We start from the raw sequence: 14,829 nt of genomic DNA on the forward strand, positions 1-14,829 counted from the left end.
AATGAGTGGTTCAAATTCCTTTTACGTTCCATCCAAACTCGTGCCAGATTTGTTCAGCCCGAGAATTGAAAATCAAAACTCTGCAGATTACCAGGTCGCTCTTTGCAAATCCGTGTCACAGCTTCTTACCCTTTAGCTTCCAGCCTCCCAATTAGGACTGCTTCGAAAGGATTATCCTAACCCATGGCTTTAAGACAGACGAGTTGGATTTTTCCCACGCTTTGTAGACAATGGAAGAAAATTTGATCCAAAAGTCTGAAAAGAGTATCTAAGGTCTGCTGCGTTAAATGAAGGATTAATGCATTGGGATCTGTATTATCAGTGAAATTAGCCATACAGCTAATTGTGAAAGTAATGTTACTCATGTCGACTAGTCTGATTATGGGGTTTTCTATTAAGATTCACAAGGATGATTTGATCCCAAGTGCTTAGCTGAAACAAGCTAGATGGCCAAGAAAAGGTCTCTGTTCACCCACCCTACAGCCTCAGGGAATTGATTTGTTATGAATCCCTATAGAGCATGTAGTGAGGGCCTGACCAAAGTCTGATGCATTTTAGTTTAAAACATGCGCATGTTAAGCCGCAAGCGTGGAAGACAATGCCTGAGTGAGAAATGGCGATGTGGTTTCTGCCAAGTCAATCTACCAATTTGATTTGATTGGTTTATTATTGTTTACATGTACCCAAGTACAGTGAAAAGTTTTGTTTTACATGCAGTCCAGGCAGATCATTAACATACGAGGATCGCAGCCAGAAGGGAGACAAGAAATGCTCATTCCTTTACATGGGATGGTTTGGCAGTCATTAATTGAGACTGAACACCACGTCCCATCAACGTCAACTGGAATGAGGTTCTCCCATTAAAATATTTCACAATTTTTTATTTAGCTGCACCACATGAGTATTGAGCTGACACCAAAACCCATTCATTCAAAACTGCTCACCAGTCAACGTTCCAGCCTAAACATCTGCAAAGGAATGCACGTTAACCTACAATTATAAACCGCAGAGACCAACAGGATCAGGACATGATGCAGACCTCTCAAGGAGAAAGTTCAGCTTTTGGGAAATATTTTTAGGAGCTAGTTAGTAACCAGCAAACATCTGTTCTGTGCATCAACCAATTCAAAACACAGACTTAACAAATAACAAAGTCATGAACCTTCATAAAATATTTAGTCTCAGGGCTCTTGTGGTGCAGTAGCAGTGCCCCTACCTCTAAACCAGGAGGTCTGGGTTCAAGGCACGCCTGCTCTGGGAGGTGTGTAATAACATCTCTGAACAGACTGATTTGGAAAATAATTAATCGAACAGGGATTCAGTGCTGACCACTTTTGTTGTGCAGACAGTTTGAATAGCAAAGGAAGAAATGATCCTATTTTTGACAAAAGATTATGTCTGTAATTCAACATCGATATTCCTCTGACCTGAGGAATTGGGGAGCACAAGTCCAACAACATGTGCCTCTCGGTGGCAGTGGTAGGGCTGGGAAGCCCGGAGTGGGACAATGGCAGTGACATGCTGTAGTAGCAGAGAAGGACAAGTTGGACACTCTAAGTTATCTTTTTTAAATTAAGTTAATGTGAATGGCGTTTATGTACGAGCGACAATACACTTTTGTATTGAATACACATGACAATAAAGGATATTCTATTCTATGGTGATATGGGAGCATCCTGCCTGATGCAAATTTCAACAAGCTTTGATTTCTTTTTCTCTTTGTGAATCCCAAAATTGAAGATTTGTTTTGGTACAGAAGGAAGTTATTTGGCCTATCATGTCTGCACTCCTCTCAAAGGAGTGTTATGACACAATGCCATTTTCCTACCTTTTTCCCTTCCCTTGGAACACTGGTTCTTTTCAAATGAACATCCATTGCCCTCTTGAATGCCTCAATTGACCCTGCCTCCACCACATATCCAGACAGTGGACTCCAGACCCGAACCACTTGCTGTGTGAAAATCTCTTTTTCACATCACACTTGCTGCTTTTGCAAATTACTTTAAATCGGTGCTTTTTTGCCACTGTACTGTTACCCTTTCTAAATAATCCTCATAGTCAAAGTTCCTCATCCTAGGAACCATTTTTAGAAATTCCCTCTGTCTTCTCTCCAATGTGTCACATCTTTCTGATAGTTGGCGCCCATCTCACCATTCTAGATGAGAGTTAACTAGTGTCTTGTATAAGTTCCTTGCATAAACTCCTTGTTCTTATACTCTATGCCCCTATTAATAAAGCCCAAGATATAACACTTTAATAACCTCACTGCCCACCTGTTTGTCATCCTCATTAATGTGTGCATATATGCACCAAGGTCACTCTGCTCCTGCATCACACACCCTCAACCCAATTATTGTACCCCTATTGTATATCGTCTCTCCATGTTCTGCTTCACAGTAAAAGAAAGCATCAACCTCTCAGTTTTTCACATTGAACTTTATCTGCCACCTATCTGCTGACTCAAACTTTTCAACTTGTCTACGTTGCTTTGGATTGTTACATTTTTATCTTCAGAGTGTACAATGCTTCTAGTATCACATGCAAACTTTGAAATTATTCCCTGTGCACCAAGATCCAGATCAAACCGATAAAATTCCCTTCAGCCGGAAAATATCCATTGACCACAGCCCTATTTCCTATCACCCAGCCAGCTTTGTATCCACGATAATCACCTCCACCTAATTGACAAGAGAACTGTGGATTGGATCCTGAAGTTGAAGTAATCATAGAACAACCTACAGTGTGGAAGCAGGCCATTCAGCCTACCAAGTCCACACTGACCTTCCGAACAGCAGCCTACCCAGATCCATCCTATCCCTGTAACCCTGCATTTCCTATGACTAAAACACTGAGCCTGCACATGCCTGGACACTATGGGCAATTTAAAATGTTCAAGCCACCCAACCTGTATATCTTCGAACTGTAGGAGGAAACCAGAGCACAGACACAGAGTAAATGCGCAAGTTTCACACAGACAGACAGTTTCCCGAGGCTGGAATTGAACCTGGGTCCTTGGCACTGAGACAGCAGTGCTAACTACTGAGCCACTGTGCCACTCTAAAGTATAAGTTAAGTATTTCTAGCATTGAAGTAGACTGCAATGGTGTGCAACAATTTTCTCATTTTTCTTTCCCAAATTCTTTTGCAGCAGGTAGTTTATTACACTACATTCTCATTTTTTTCTAAATTGGAATAGTAAATATTCACTCAAAGACAATTACACTGAAGTTTCTGACTAAAATTTAGGAGAAGCTACACCTCGAAAATCAGAAGGCCTGAGTATGTTGTTAAAACAGTTTCTGTAGTTTCTAAAAGTTACATTATGTGTGATTTGTCAGAGACGACTTTTCAAGTACTAAGTATCCTCAGCTCCAACAACCTATAGATCATAATGTCCCTCTGGGATCCTTCCTCAGCTTCCCTTCCCTCGGACTCAAACTCATCTTCCATTTGCACCTCTCCACTGTATATTCACTATGACCTCTGACTTTTCACTCTCCCATGCTGAATGATCTGTGTTCAAAGGACCCATTGGTATTCCTTTGCTGTCCCCTTCAATTAACTATGGGCTCAGCAAGACATCAAAATCTTCTTCCCTTGCCCTCAAAGCCCTCTCCAACCCCCACATACACCAACCCTTCCCCAACTCAATGGGCTCTTTTGTCCATCTACAATACTCTCTCTCCCACCTGACTCCTCTCTCTGGCTAGCTATCCACTCTTCTATAGCAGACCTATTGTTTCAGCCTGTTTCTGCCCCACTCTTCCTATCTTGATCACCTTCTGCCCCATCCCACCCCTACCGTCCAGTCACTTCCCACCTATGTTTGTGATTCTTCTGTCATTTTACATTACTTCATCAATTTCCAGTTCTGTGACCACCTCCTCACTATGAGGATGGTCTGAGGGCTATATGCATCTTCCTTTACTGGGGGCCAGAACAATTCCTGTCAACCACCACCCTCCGCAGGTAGCTCTCATTGAACAATTTCTTCTTTAACTTGTCTCATTTCCGAGACGGGAAGTGTGGCTGTGGGTATCCACATGAGCACTGGGTATGCCCGTCTGTCTGTAGGGTACCTTTCAATTTCAATTTTCACCCTCCTCTCACCTTCACATGGCTCATTTCTGACATTAACCTTTATTTCCCTGTTCCCACTTCTGGTGGTAGAATTTGTATTAACATTCATTCACTCACACCAACTGCCACCAGTTACCTTGACTATAATTCTGCAAGGCCTGCTTTCTGTAATGACTCCACTTGACATCCAATTTCTAAGTCTCTAATCTGATGATGCTCTCTTCCACAATTCAGACAGGTCTTTCTTTTTCCTCATCCCCATTCCTAAGAAATCCCCATCCACCGTAGCTGACAGAGCAAACAATTTTCTGAACCTCCGCCTTACCCATTCATTTCCTCGAATAATGCTTAAACCTTGCTCTCACTTCCCACTTCACCTGCCTCCTTATTTTTAAATCTGTTTTGCTCCACCAGATCTTGCATTTCATCTCCCCCATCCTCTAAACCATCCATCACCTTCCCTTGTGTTCCACACGGCCATTCTCAGTTTATCACCAGCTTGAAATCCATATTTCAACCTCTCTTCAGTCCCAAAGATGACACCAGGAATGTGAAATGTTAACTGCATAATTTTTCTCCACAAATCTGAAGCTTTCCATCAGTTTATGTTTTTATTCCAAATCACCAGCATCCGTGGTATTTTGCAATAACAAAACAATTTGAACTGCTTGTGTCGGGTTTCAGATAGTCCAACCACCTTACCTGTATTTGCAATAATTCAGTCTGATGGTGTCTGGTTGCTGTTGGCCTCCTAAAGCATTCATACGGACACTGATACTTTGGCCTGGATCTGTCTCAGTTGCATATTCAATCAGCACCACATAGGTGCCTGAATGCGGAACCCTCATCATCAACTGCACATTAACCTTGAAAAATAAAGACATTAGACAATGACATCTGTTGCAGATCTAAGTTACTTTCAGATTAATTAAGTACAAATGCATTTAAAAGGAAAAGTCAGGAAATAGGAAAAAACACTCTACTCCACAGACAAAAAAGATTCATCATCAAAGAAGGCAGACAGACGATAATAACAAGAGGAGCAAAACAAACCATTGTTTTTGAAAAATAAAATGTATTCAGGAGTCACATGAACAGCTTCTAGGTTCTGAAAACGATGGTATTGGATCAAGCAGTCATATGATAAAACCACAGCTAAATGACATGATGGTCTGGCCAAGTGTGATAGACTGACATAATCCTTTAGCACAGAGACTGCAAAGTGTTAGTCAGAGGCACACAACAGGAGGAGAGCAGTCTCCACCATAGTTCTGCCATTGAAAGAATCACTTGTTAAACTGGTCCATCCATGAAAGTGAGACAAATGTTAAATAAACCAACACAGGGGAAAACATGTCAAAGGGATGATTTAAAAAATAACATGATGGTTAATATTATTGAAATTATTCTGTGCCATATTAGCAGATGAATGAAATCCTGTTTGTCAACAAATTGTCTCTGCCTAAGTTATGTGAAGTCGTTAACTGGTTTCATTAAACTAGGTTAAATCACTCTGAAACAGTGCAGAGAAACATTTCAGGCATATACATCTTTGCTTTTTCACTTGCATCCCTTGCTATTCTTTTCAGCATTTTACAAACCTGCTCAGCATTAAGGAGAACCATTGATGGATGTCTTGGAGTGAGCTGCACCACCTGACACTGGCTATGGAGATAGTTGTCAAAGGCACACATGCCTTCTGCAGCCATGACTGAGGGGAAGCCATCCAGGGGTAAGTGCCTGTACATCAAACAACTGTGGAAAAATAGATGAATCTCATCAGGTAGAATTCACAGTTAAACCATCCTTCAAAAGCGAAGCAAATGTCACTTGACACTTCAATTTCCCTAAAGAGTATTTGTTATTTTATGCATTGGCACAAAATGGAAGAGTTAAATTTTTGTGTACACAGTAGAGCAAATGTAGCTTTTTCAATGTTAACCCTTTGGCAGAAGAAATCTCAAACCTAAGTTGCATTTGAGAATACAGATGTGAGGGCGCTTTGCAATGACTCATGAAGAAGATTGTATTAGGTATGATAGCATGGTGCTTATCTTAAAAAGATTAATAATCCAGAGGCACAACTTCAAATCCCACTATAGCAGCTTGAGAATTTAACTTCAGTTAACTTAATTTGGAACAAAATGCTCAGTGGTGTCCATACAGCTACCAGATTGTTGTAAAACCCACCTGGTTTACTAATCCCATTATGTAACATAAATATGCCATCCTTAGTCAGTCGGTGCTTTATGTGACTCTAGACCCACAACAAGGGGATACAGCTGACTCTCAACTGCTCTCTGAAATTGCGTAATAAGCCATAATTTGCAAGAAGACAGCTCACTATCCCCTGAAAGGCAATTAAAGTTGAGCAATAAATGTTAGCCTTTGCATGGGTGCCCACATCCCATGAGTAAGGAAGGCAAAAATGTTGTGTCATGTCAGTAATGCAACTTTACAGGATCGAATCTGCCTAATATGAGGCAGTTAAGAGTACTAACTTGGGAAGATCCTGCAACAGATCAACACCTTTTGCTGGTATGAGCCTGAAGTAACGGCCAGGGAATATATTAATGCTGAATATACATTGTCCACTTTCTACTGGTCAGAAAATCTAAACCAGAACAAGGGGTTTCAAAATGTCATAAAGTAAAAACAACTTTTCTTAAAGTGTAAGGGCAGTAAAGTGCTTCGTGCTCAACGTAGAAGACAGATACTATATCTGGACATTTTTGGAGAATGTAAATTCTATTCACTGTTGAGATCACCATATTGTTCATCCTATGCCTCCAGAATGGTTCAGCTGCTAAACACCGGCAGTGCATTCAAAGCTGGTTTGACAGCCCTGAAGGTGCTGTCTGTGTTTTCATAGCAGAACTATTTTGGAAACTATTCAATTCCAGGAAATCTTAACTTGAGTTAAGCGGATTATTTCCTTACAGAAAAGTATATTTCGCATTCTTCCCTATCTGTTTAAGCACTAAGCTAATGACATGCTGTCCACACAGTCATTGCTTTGGGTGTTGCATGCTTGGTTGCAGAAGTTGCAAGATCTTTTCAGAGGTGAAATGAGCATGAGTCAGTCATTCCCTGGGAAGCCTGCCACTTACCGATTTGGTCAGCTAATTCAGCAGCACAATTTTACTTTCAGATTACATAAGTACATGATTGCTTTGAAAATTATTCTCACGTGGACAGTAACCACAGCTGGTAAACTAGCCTTCTCATTACTCCTCTCCACTCTATACCCACATTCGCCCATCGCACAATTCAAAGATATCCCTGCAGAATCCTGCACTACATCTCTTATGGACTGCCAGATAGAGCAAAATTCATCAATTTTACAGCTTGCCCAACCCAACTTATGACAATTCCATTCCAAACCCAGCCCCAGGAAAATGGTAGTTTTATTTTGCCAACCTATTACAGTAAACCTTTCCACCTTACTATGCACATTTCCGAAACAAAAAAAAAAGGTGGGGAAAACCAATTCCTGTTACTATGAACTCCAGAAAAATGACACAAGGTACACTTTAGTCTAGCAATATTGACAGACTTTCATACACAGATGTTAATGGTTTAAAATAAACGGGTTAGTGCCAGTGTTAAAACAGCAGGCTAAATAATATCTAAAAGAAATCAGACCTTTAATATGTCAAAGATTTATCCACTAATTTCAGAACATTAATTTCTAAACTTTAAAATGGAGTAAAGTCAGATTGTGAAATCCATAGTCAATGCTTTTCATTTTCAATATTTTCATATCCCATTACTGTCCGACACTCAGGATTGAAGCTGGATAATTGGATCTTGCTGTGCAGAAAACAGCAGCACAGCAACCATGTCAGAAAAAGTGCCAAAAGGTTGTTCAACAAAAATGCATCGGTTCTCATGTCATACTAACTTTTGAGTGGTGTCTTCAGGGTTTATTGTATAGGTGCAGGGTTCAGTCACTTTGAGCTGTAGGATTGGTGCTTCATAGTAAGCACTCGGTAGAAGGACAAGGTAATCCTGCAAGATAAAATAACTGTGAGCCTCTATACAAGAGTAACATTGTATTTTTGTATTTGCTCTTTCCTCAATAATATTACTGCATATCTTTGAAACAACATGTTAATTTTCAAAACACTTCTCTCTCAACCTCAAGCAATTTTCACAAGTGCATCTGTGACACCTTTTTTAATAACAAGGGACCCAGGTTGATTTTTACCCATGGGCAACTGTTTGTGTGGAGTTTGTTCATTCTCCCTGTGTCTGTGTGGGTTTCCTTCAGATGCTCCAGTTTCCTTCCACAGTTCAAAGATATGCAGATTAGGTGGACTGGCCTTGCTAAATTGCCCAGAGTGTCCAGGGGTGTGCAGGTCAGGTGGATTAGCCATGGGAAATGCAGGGTAACACAGGGATAAGGTTAGGAATGTGGATCTGGGCAGGATGCACTTTGGAGAGTCGATGTGGACTTGACTGGCTGAATGATCTGCTTCCACACTGTAAGGATTCTATGATTCCAAGATCCACCTTATTGAGAGCGTTTAGGATCTCACACACTTCAGTCAGTGTCACCCCTCCCTCTGCTAAACTCCAGTGAAAACAAGCCCATCTTTTATATTAATTTAAAATTAATTCAGTAAAGATAATAGAAAATAATTTTTTCTTCCTTCAAAAAATCTTGCCAAATAGACTTTTTCATGAAGAGAGTAGTCTTTCGTGTCACGCATGTCATCAAGCTAATAGAAAAAATTATAATTGTTAAATTGTTACTTGGTTAACTCTCATGTTTTTAAATTGCTTCTGTCTCCAGATTGTCTTCTTTTTCTGTCTGTGATGACAATCTGTCATTTTAAGGGAGCCACTTTGTCACAAGCTTCAGCCTTTTTCATGACTTTCAGAGCCAAGTCTGGGATGAAGGCTCCACTTAACAATGCCATGCTCTCCACTCATGGCATGGGAGAAAAACTTTGATTTTATTCATTAATGCAAGCCAGCACTTGCAACCGATCCTAAGACAATGCGAAACAGTGATAAAGAGAAGCAGAACTGTTCTGACTGCAGTAGGGTTAATGCCAGTGTAAATTATGGAACAGTAAAATAGTTATCCTGCCCACGACATTACCACAAATGCAGCATCAAAAATCCGAAAAGTAACATTTAATTGGTAAAGAGCTATAGACAGTAAAATGGAATTTTAACAAGAGCAAGTTATGCCAAGTTTAAAATTCAGGCTTTGAGCCAAACAGAGGCTGAAGTCAAATATTGCACCTTACTGGCAAGGGAAAACTTTCTTAAATTTTGATCTTCTTAAGTTGTTTTTGTTGAGAGATTGTGTGTGTCAGTATTTTATGATTTGTACCCAAAATCTTTGACCACTGGATTTTGAGCAGTTGCCCCTCCCAAGCTATTTACAAACTAATCAGTAAATTCTAAATGTGTAACGGAGTTGTAGCTAAAGCAGCAAGTAATTGTAAACAAGCGATAATCAAGAGGATAGTTTCGGAAAGGAATATTTTGTGCAACTAACCTTAAAGCAAATAATTAATTGAAGCTGGATGTTGCAACAGCTCAGATCTAAATGTAACGGTGAATTTGGCAAAAGGTATAATGGTGCCATCCAAGGCAGAAGGAGAATGTGTGGTGGCTACGATGTGTTAATATGAACACTTTCAACTAGAAATCTTGGCTTTGGAACTTTGCCTGAACTGGCAAAGAGCCTTTATTTTCCCATAAGTGAAGCAAGCTGGCAAGCTTTGAGCAAGTTAGTATTTAAGTGTCATCTCTTTGGCAGATCAACAGAGTCTCCACTTGATGTTGTTATGAATTTGTCCGATAGCCAAATCATCATTGGCCATATCCTTGGTTAGATGCCTATGGAGGAACCCCTAAGTAAACCAGCTGAAGGAGAAGAGGAATCATTAAAGTATCTTTTTAATTAAAATAACAGATTTTGATGGTAAAGATTTTGATATGTACAAGTTCAGTCTTGCGACACATTTTTTCCAAACCCCAAATTGTTTCTGAAGCCTCCACTGGAACACCACACCACCACCATAATGTTACAAGCCACTCTGGAAAGAGCACTGTTCTCAAGCCCCATTCCTCCTGGGGTCACTACAAAAGATTTAATCAAAGCACAGAGTCCCCAATTTACCCATTCGTTCAAATCAATTTAAAATAAAACACTTACTAGGCACCCGTACTTACAAGAACCACTATTTATGACAAATATGTCATTTCTAATCACAAGCAAACAGCAGTCACCCATCATGATCTATCTCAAGTAGTAAACCTCTAACTCCTGTTTAAACCCGCTTCCCCCACACACACACACATACACACAAAACACTTCTGGCTGTAACAACTACTCCTTTTTTGAGGTATTTTAGGTGCTGGAGGTGATTTCTTTGAATTCCAGGAGCAGCAATTACTGTTTTTTTATGCTGTTGCATTGTTTTGGAACTTGGGGGAAAAAGGGTCAAAACAACAGCAGTTTTAAAAGGGAGAAGAACAGATAAAGGAAGCACATGGTTAGGTCAGTGCAGGAGAGAGAGAGAGAAAGAAAGAAACTGACACTGCCTTTGCTGTTTGAATTCATGTATCGCTGGACATCGGAGTGCATCTGGAAAATTAACAAACAGTGAAATTCACAACTGATCTTGGAGGAACTGTTGGACGAAGTTCACAGCACAGAAGCAGATAAATTCATTGTTGTTTTTAAGTGTGGCCTACAGAAAGTCTGCAGTAGTGAGTAGAGTGGGTTATTTCTTGATTATATGTTTTTGGAGATACATCTCTTGATTAAACTTAAAATATGAGCCATAACTATTAATTTAATCTGGGGCAGTGTTTGTAGAGGAATAAGACGGTGTTATTTTCTGGGTCTGTAGATTGTGAAGGAGCAAAGATGGCCTTTAGTAGAGTGATATGTGCTTCTTGTCAGATGAGGGAGTTTAAAGAGAGTTTAAGCATTACTGCGGATTACATCTGACATGAATGCTGTTGGTTGCGAATTTTATCAGATCGAATAAATCGGTTGGCGAGATAGTTAGAAGCAATGAGGAATTTGCAACAGCAACAGTATGTGATGGATGGCAGTTATAGGAAAGGGGGAAAGTCTCAGATACAGTCACATAGATGGGTTAACTCCAGGAAAGGTAAGAGAGGTAGGCAGCTAGTGCAGGAGTCTTTTGTGGCTATACCCATTTCAAACAGGTATGCTGTTTTAGAAAACGTAGGGGGTGATGAATTCTCAGGGGAACGTAGCACGAACAGCCAAGTTTCTGGTATTGAGACTGGCTCTAATGGAATGAGGGGTATGTTGGGTTCCAAGAGATCAATTGTGTTAGTGGATTTTCTAGTCCAAGGTACAGACATGCATTTCTGTGGCCAGCAGCAAAAAATCACAATGGTGTGTTGCTTCCCTGGTGCCAGGATCAAGGATGTCTCAGAGAGGGTGCAGAATGTTCTCACAGGGGAGAGGGGCCAACAAGAGGTCATTGTCCACATTGGAACCAATGACGTAGGAAGGGAAAAGGTTGAGATTCTGAAAGGAGATTAGAGAGAGTTAGGCAGGAATTTAAAAAGGAGGTCCTCGAGAGTAGTAATATCTGGATTACTCCCGGTGCTACGAGCTAGTGAGGGCAGGAATAGGAGGATAGAACAGATGAATGCATGGTTGAGGAGCTGGTGTATGGGAGAGTTATTCACATTTCTGGATCATTGGAATCTCTTTTGGGGTAGAAGTGACCTGTACAAGAAGGAAGGATTGCACCTAAATTGGAAGGAGACTAATATACTGGCAGGGAAATTTGCTAGAGCTGCTCGGGAGGATTTAAACTAGTAAAATGGGTGGTGGGGGGTGGGACCCAGGGAGATAGTGAGGAAAGAGGTCAATCTGAGACTGGTACAGTTGAGAACAGAAGCGAGTCAAACAGTCAGGGCAGCCAGGGACAAGGTAGGACTAATAAATTAAACTGCATTTATTTCAATGCAAGGGGCAGAACAGGGAAGACAGATGAACTCAGGGCATGGTTCGGAACATGGGACTGAGATATCATAAGAATTGCAGACACATGGCTCTGGGATGGGCAAGACTGGCAGCTTAATGAAAGGGAGGCAAGAGAGGAGGGGGAGTGGCGTTTTTGATAAGGGATAGCATTACAGCTGTGCTGAGAGAGGATATTCCTGGAAACACATACAGGGAAATTATTTGGGTGGAACTGAGAAATAAGAAAGGGATGATCACCTTATTGGGATTGTATGACAGGTGTCCTAATAGTCAGAGGGAAATTGAGAAACAAGTTTGTAAGGAGATCTCAGCTAACTGTAAGAATAATAGGGTGTACAAAGTTAAACATCACACAACACCAGGTTATAGTCCAACAGGTTTAATTGAAAGCACACCAGCTTTCGGAGCAACGCTCCTTCATCAGGTGATTGATGAAGGAGCATCGCTCCGAAAGCTAGTGTGCTTCCAATTAAACCTGTTGGATTATAACCTGGTGTTGTGTGATTTTTAACTTTGTACACCCCAGTCCAACACCGGCATCTCCAAATCATGAATAATAGGGTGGTTATGGTAGGGGATTTTAACTTTCCAAACATAGACTGGGACTGCCATAGTGTTAAGGGTTTCGTTGCGGAGGAATTTGTTAAGTGTGTACAAGAAAATTTTCTGATTCAGTATGTGGATGTACCTACTAGAGAAGGTGCAAAACTTGACCTACTCTTGGGAAATAAGGCAGGACAGGTGACTGAGGTGTCATTGGGGGAGCACTTTGGGGCCAGTGACCATAATTCTATTAGATTTAAAATAGTGATGGGAAAGGATAGACCAGATCTAAAAGTTGAAGTTCAAAATCGGAGAAAGGCTAATTTTGATGGTATTAGGCAAGAACTTTCGAAAGCTGATTGAGGGCAGATGTTCGCAGGTAAAGGGATGGCTGGAAAATGGGAAGCCTTCAGAAATTAGATAATGAGAATCCAGAGAAAGTATATTCCTGTTAGGGTGGGAGGAAAGTCTGGTAGGTATAGGGAATGCTGGATGACCAAAGAAATTGAGGGTTTGGTTAAGAAAAGGAGGAAGCATATGTAAGGTATAGACAGGATAGATCGAGTGAATCCTTAGAAGAGTATAAAGGCAATAGGAGTATACTAAAGAGGGAAATCAGGAGGGCAAAAAGGGGACATGAGATAGCTTTGGAAATAGAGTTAAGGAGAATCCAAAGGGTTTTTATAAATACCATTTTCCATTTCAGTCCACCAAAGTATAGAACCTGAAGTCATAATGTCTTTATGAAGCTGCAAAGGATTTATTTCATGGCATTTGGTGTTAGTCACTTTGCAAACACAAGTCAAGGCCGTGGTGCTTATTTGAAGATTCCAGCTGCAGATTCACCAGCATGAAGCAAAGATAGCACGAGGCAGTAGTTTACTCAAGGTTAGATTTATAATCTAACTAGCTATGTCATCCTTTTTAGAGACCGGAAAGGGCCCAAGATGAAGTGCAAATCTTTTTTTTTAAATGTTTCTGACTGGTGTAGATTAAAGTTCATCACTGTAGTCCACTGCCAGCTCACAATGGCCCTTTGCTATTCATCTGCCCTGTCCTCACCCTATGACCGACTGAAAAGCCAAATAATGTAACGTGAAACAAAGAGAATGCTGGAGAAACTTGGCAGGTCTGGCAGCATCAGTGGGAAGAAAGCACAGTTAATGTTTCAAATCCAGTATAACTCCTCCTCTTCACAATATTCTGAGTGCTTGATTCAGATCGCCAGCATTCATGGGTAATTGGACACTCAGAAACCAATGTTGTCTCAGCAACCATTTCCAAATAAAATGAAAATTATCTTGACATGTGACCTCTGGCAAGCGGAGGGTACAGTGGTGACTTTATGTGTAAAAATAGCTTTATATAATTTTTTTTAGCTTAGTTTCTCTTTGATACTACCTCCTTGCCCCAATAAATGTGTAATATTAGGTCAACACATAATGAAGATTCTGATACAGCAGCTATGACAATTGTTTTACATCTGAAATGTTAGAGCTGATGTTCCTGCTGCAAATTTTCAGTGTTTTTACTTTGTTATCTCTCAAACTTTGACTATCACTAATTTGTTTAGTGAAGGATTCCTTAAATCATCATGAACCCAGAAACCATGGACCAAATAGGAATGTACAAGACAAACGCACAGGAGTAGGCCATTCAGTCCCTCGAGCCTGTTCCACCTTTTAATGAGAACATGGCTGCCCTATGGCCTAACTCCATATACTTGACCTTTGACTCATAGTCCCTAATACCTTTTTTTTTTAAAGCAAAACGTATCTATCTCAGATTTAACATTAACAACTGATCCCGCACCAAATGCTATCTGTCGAAGTGAGGTTCCAAACCTCTACCACCCTTTGTGTGTAAAAGTGCTTTCTAACAATGCTCTTGAATGGTCTGGCCCTAATTTGCAGATTACGGCCCTAATTTGCAGACTATGCCCCTTAACTCTAGAATCTCCAAATCAGTAGAAATAGTTTATCTTTATTTACCCTGCTTTTTCCCTGCTAATATCTTGAAGATTTCAATTGGATTACTCCTTAAACTTCTAAATTCTTGAGAAAATGGGCCTAATTTGTATAACCTCTCCTCATAAGTTGATCCCTGAAGTCCAGGTATCATTCCTGTAAACTTACATTGTACTCCCTCCAAGGCAAATATATCTTTCGTCAGGTGTGGGGCTCCGATCTGCTAACTGTACTCCAAGT

At 40.5% G+C, this 14,829-nt stretch overlaps 1 protein-coding gene across 1 annotated transcript in view; it reads right to left on the reverse strand.

Moving 5' to 3' along the window:
• Positions 1-14,829, reverse strand: part of lama5 (laminin, alpha 5) — a 320,328-nt gene that overhangs the window by 107,558 nt on the left and 197,941 nt on the right. Inside the window, exons 25-27 of the mRNA XM_087994598.1 lie at positions 7,985-8,091; positions 5,682-5,835; positions 4,783-4,946 (exon numbers count right to left, since the gene is read on the reverse strand). Of these exons, the coding sequence (XP_087850724.1) occupies positions 4,783-4,946; positions 5,682-5,835; positions 7,985-8,091 (425 nt within the window). The remainder of the gene's footprint in view (positions 1-4,782; positions 4,947-5,681; positions 5,836-7,984; positions 8,092-14,829) is intronic.

The sequence above is a fragment of the Chiloscyllium plagiosum genome, unplaced genomic scaffold, assembly GCF_037043375.1.
Source record: "Chiloscyllium plagiosum isolate Xiang-an unplaced genomic scaffold, Cpla_swu_hap1 HiC_scaffold_15, whole genome shotgun sequence".
NCBI lineage: Eukaryota > Metazoa > Chordata > Chondrichthyes > Orectolobiformes > Hemiscylliidae > Chiloscyllium > Chiloscyllium plagiosum.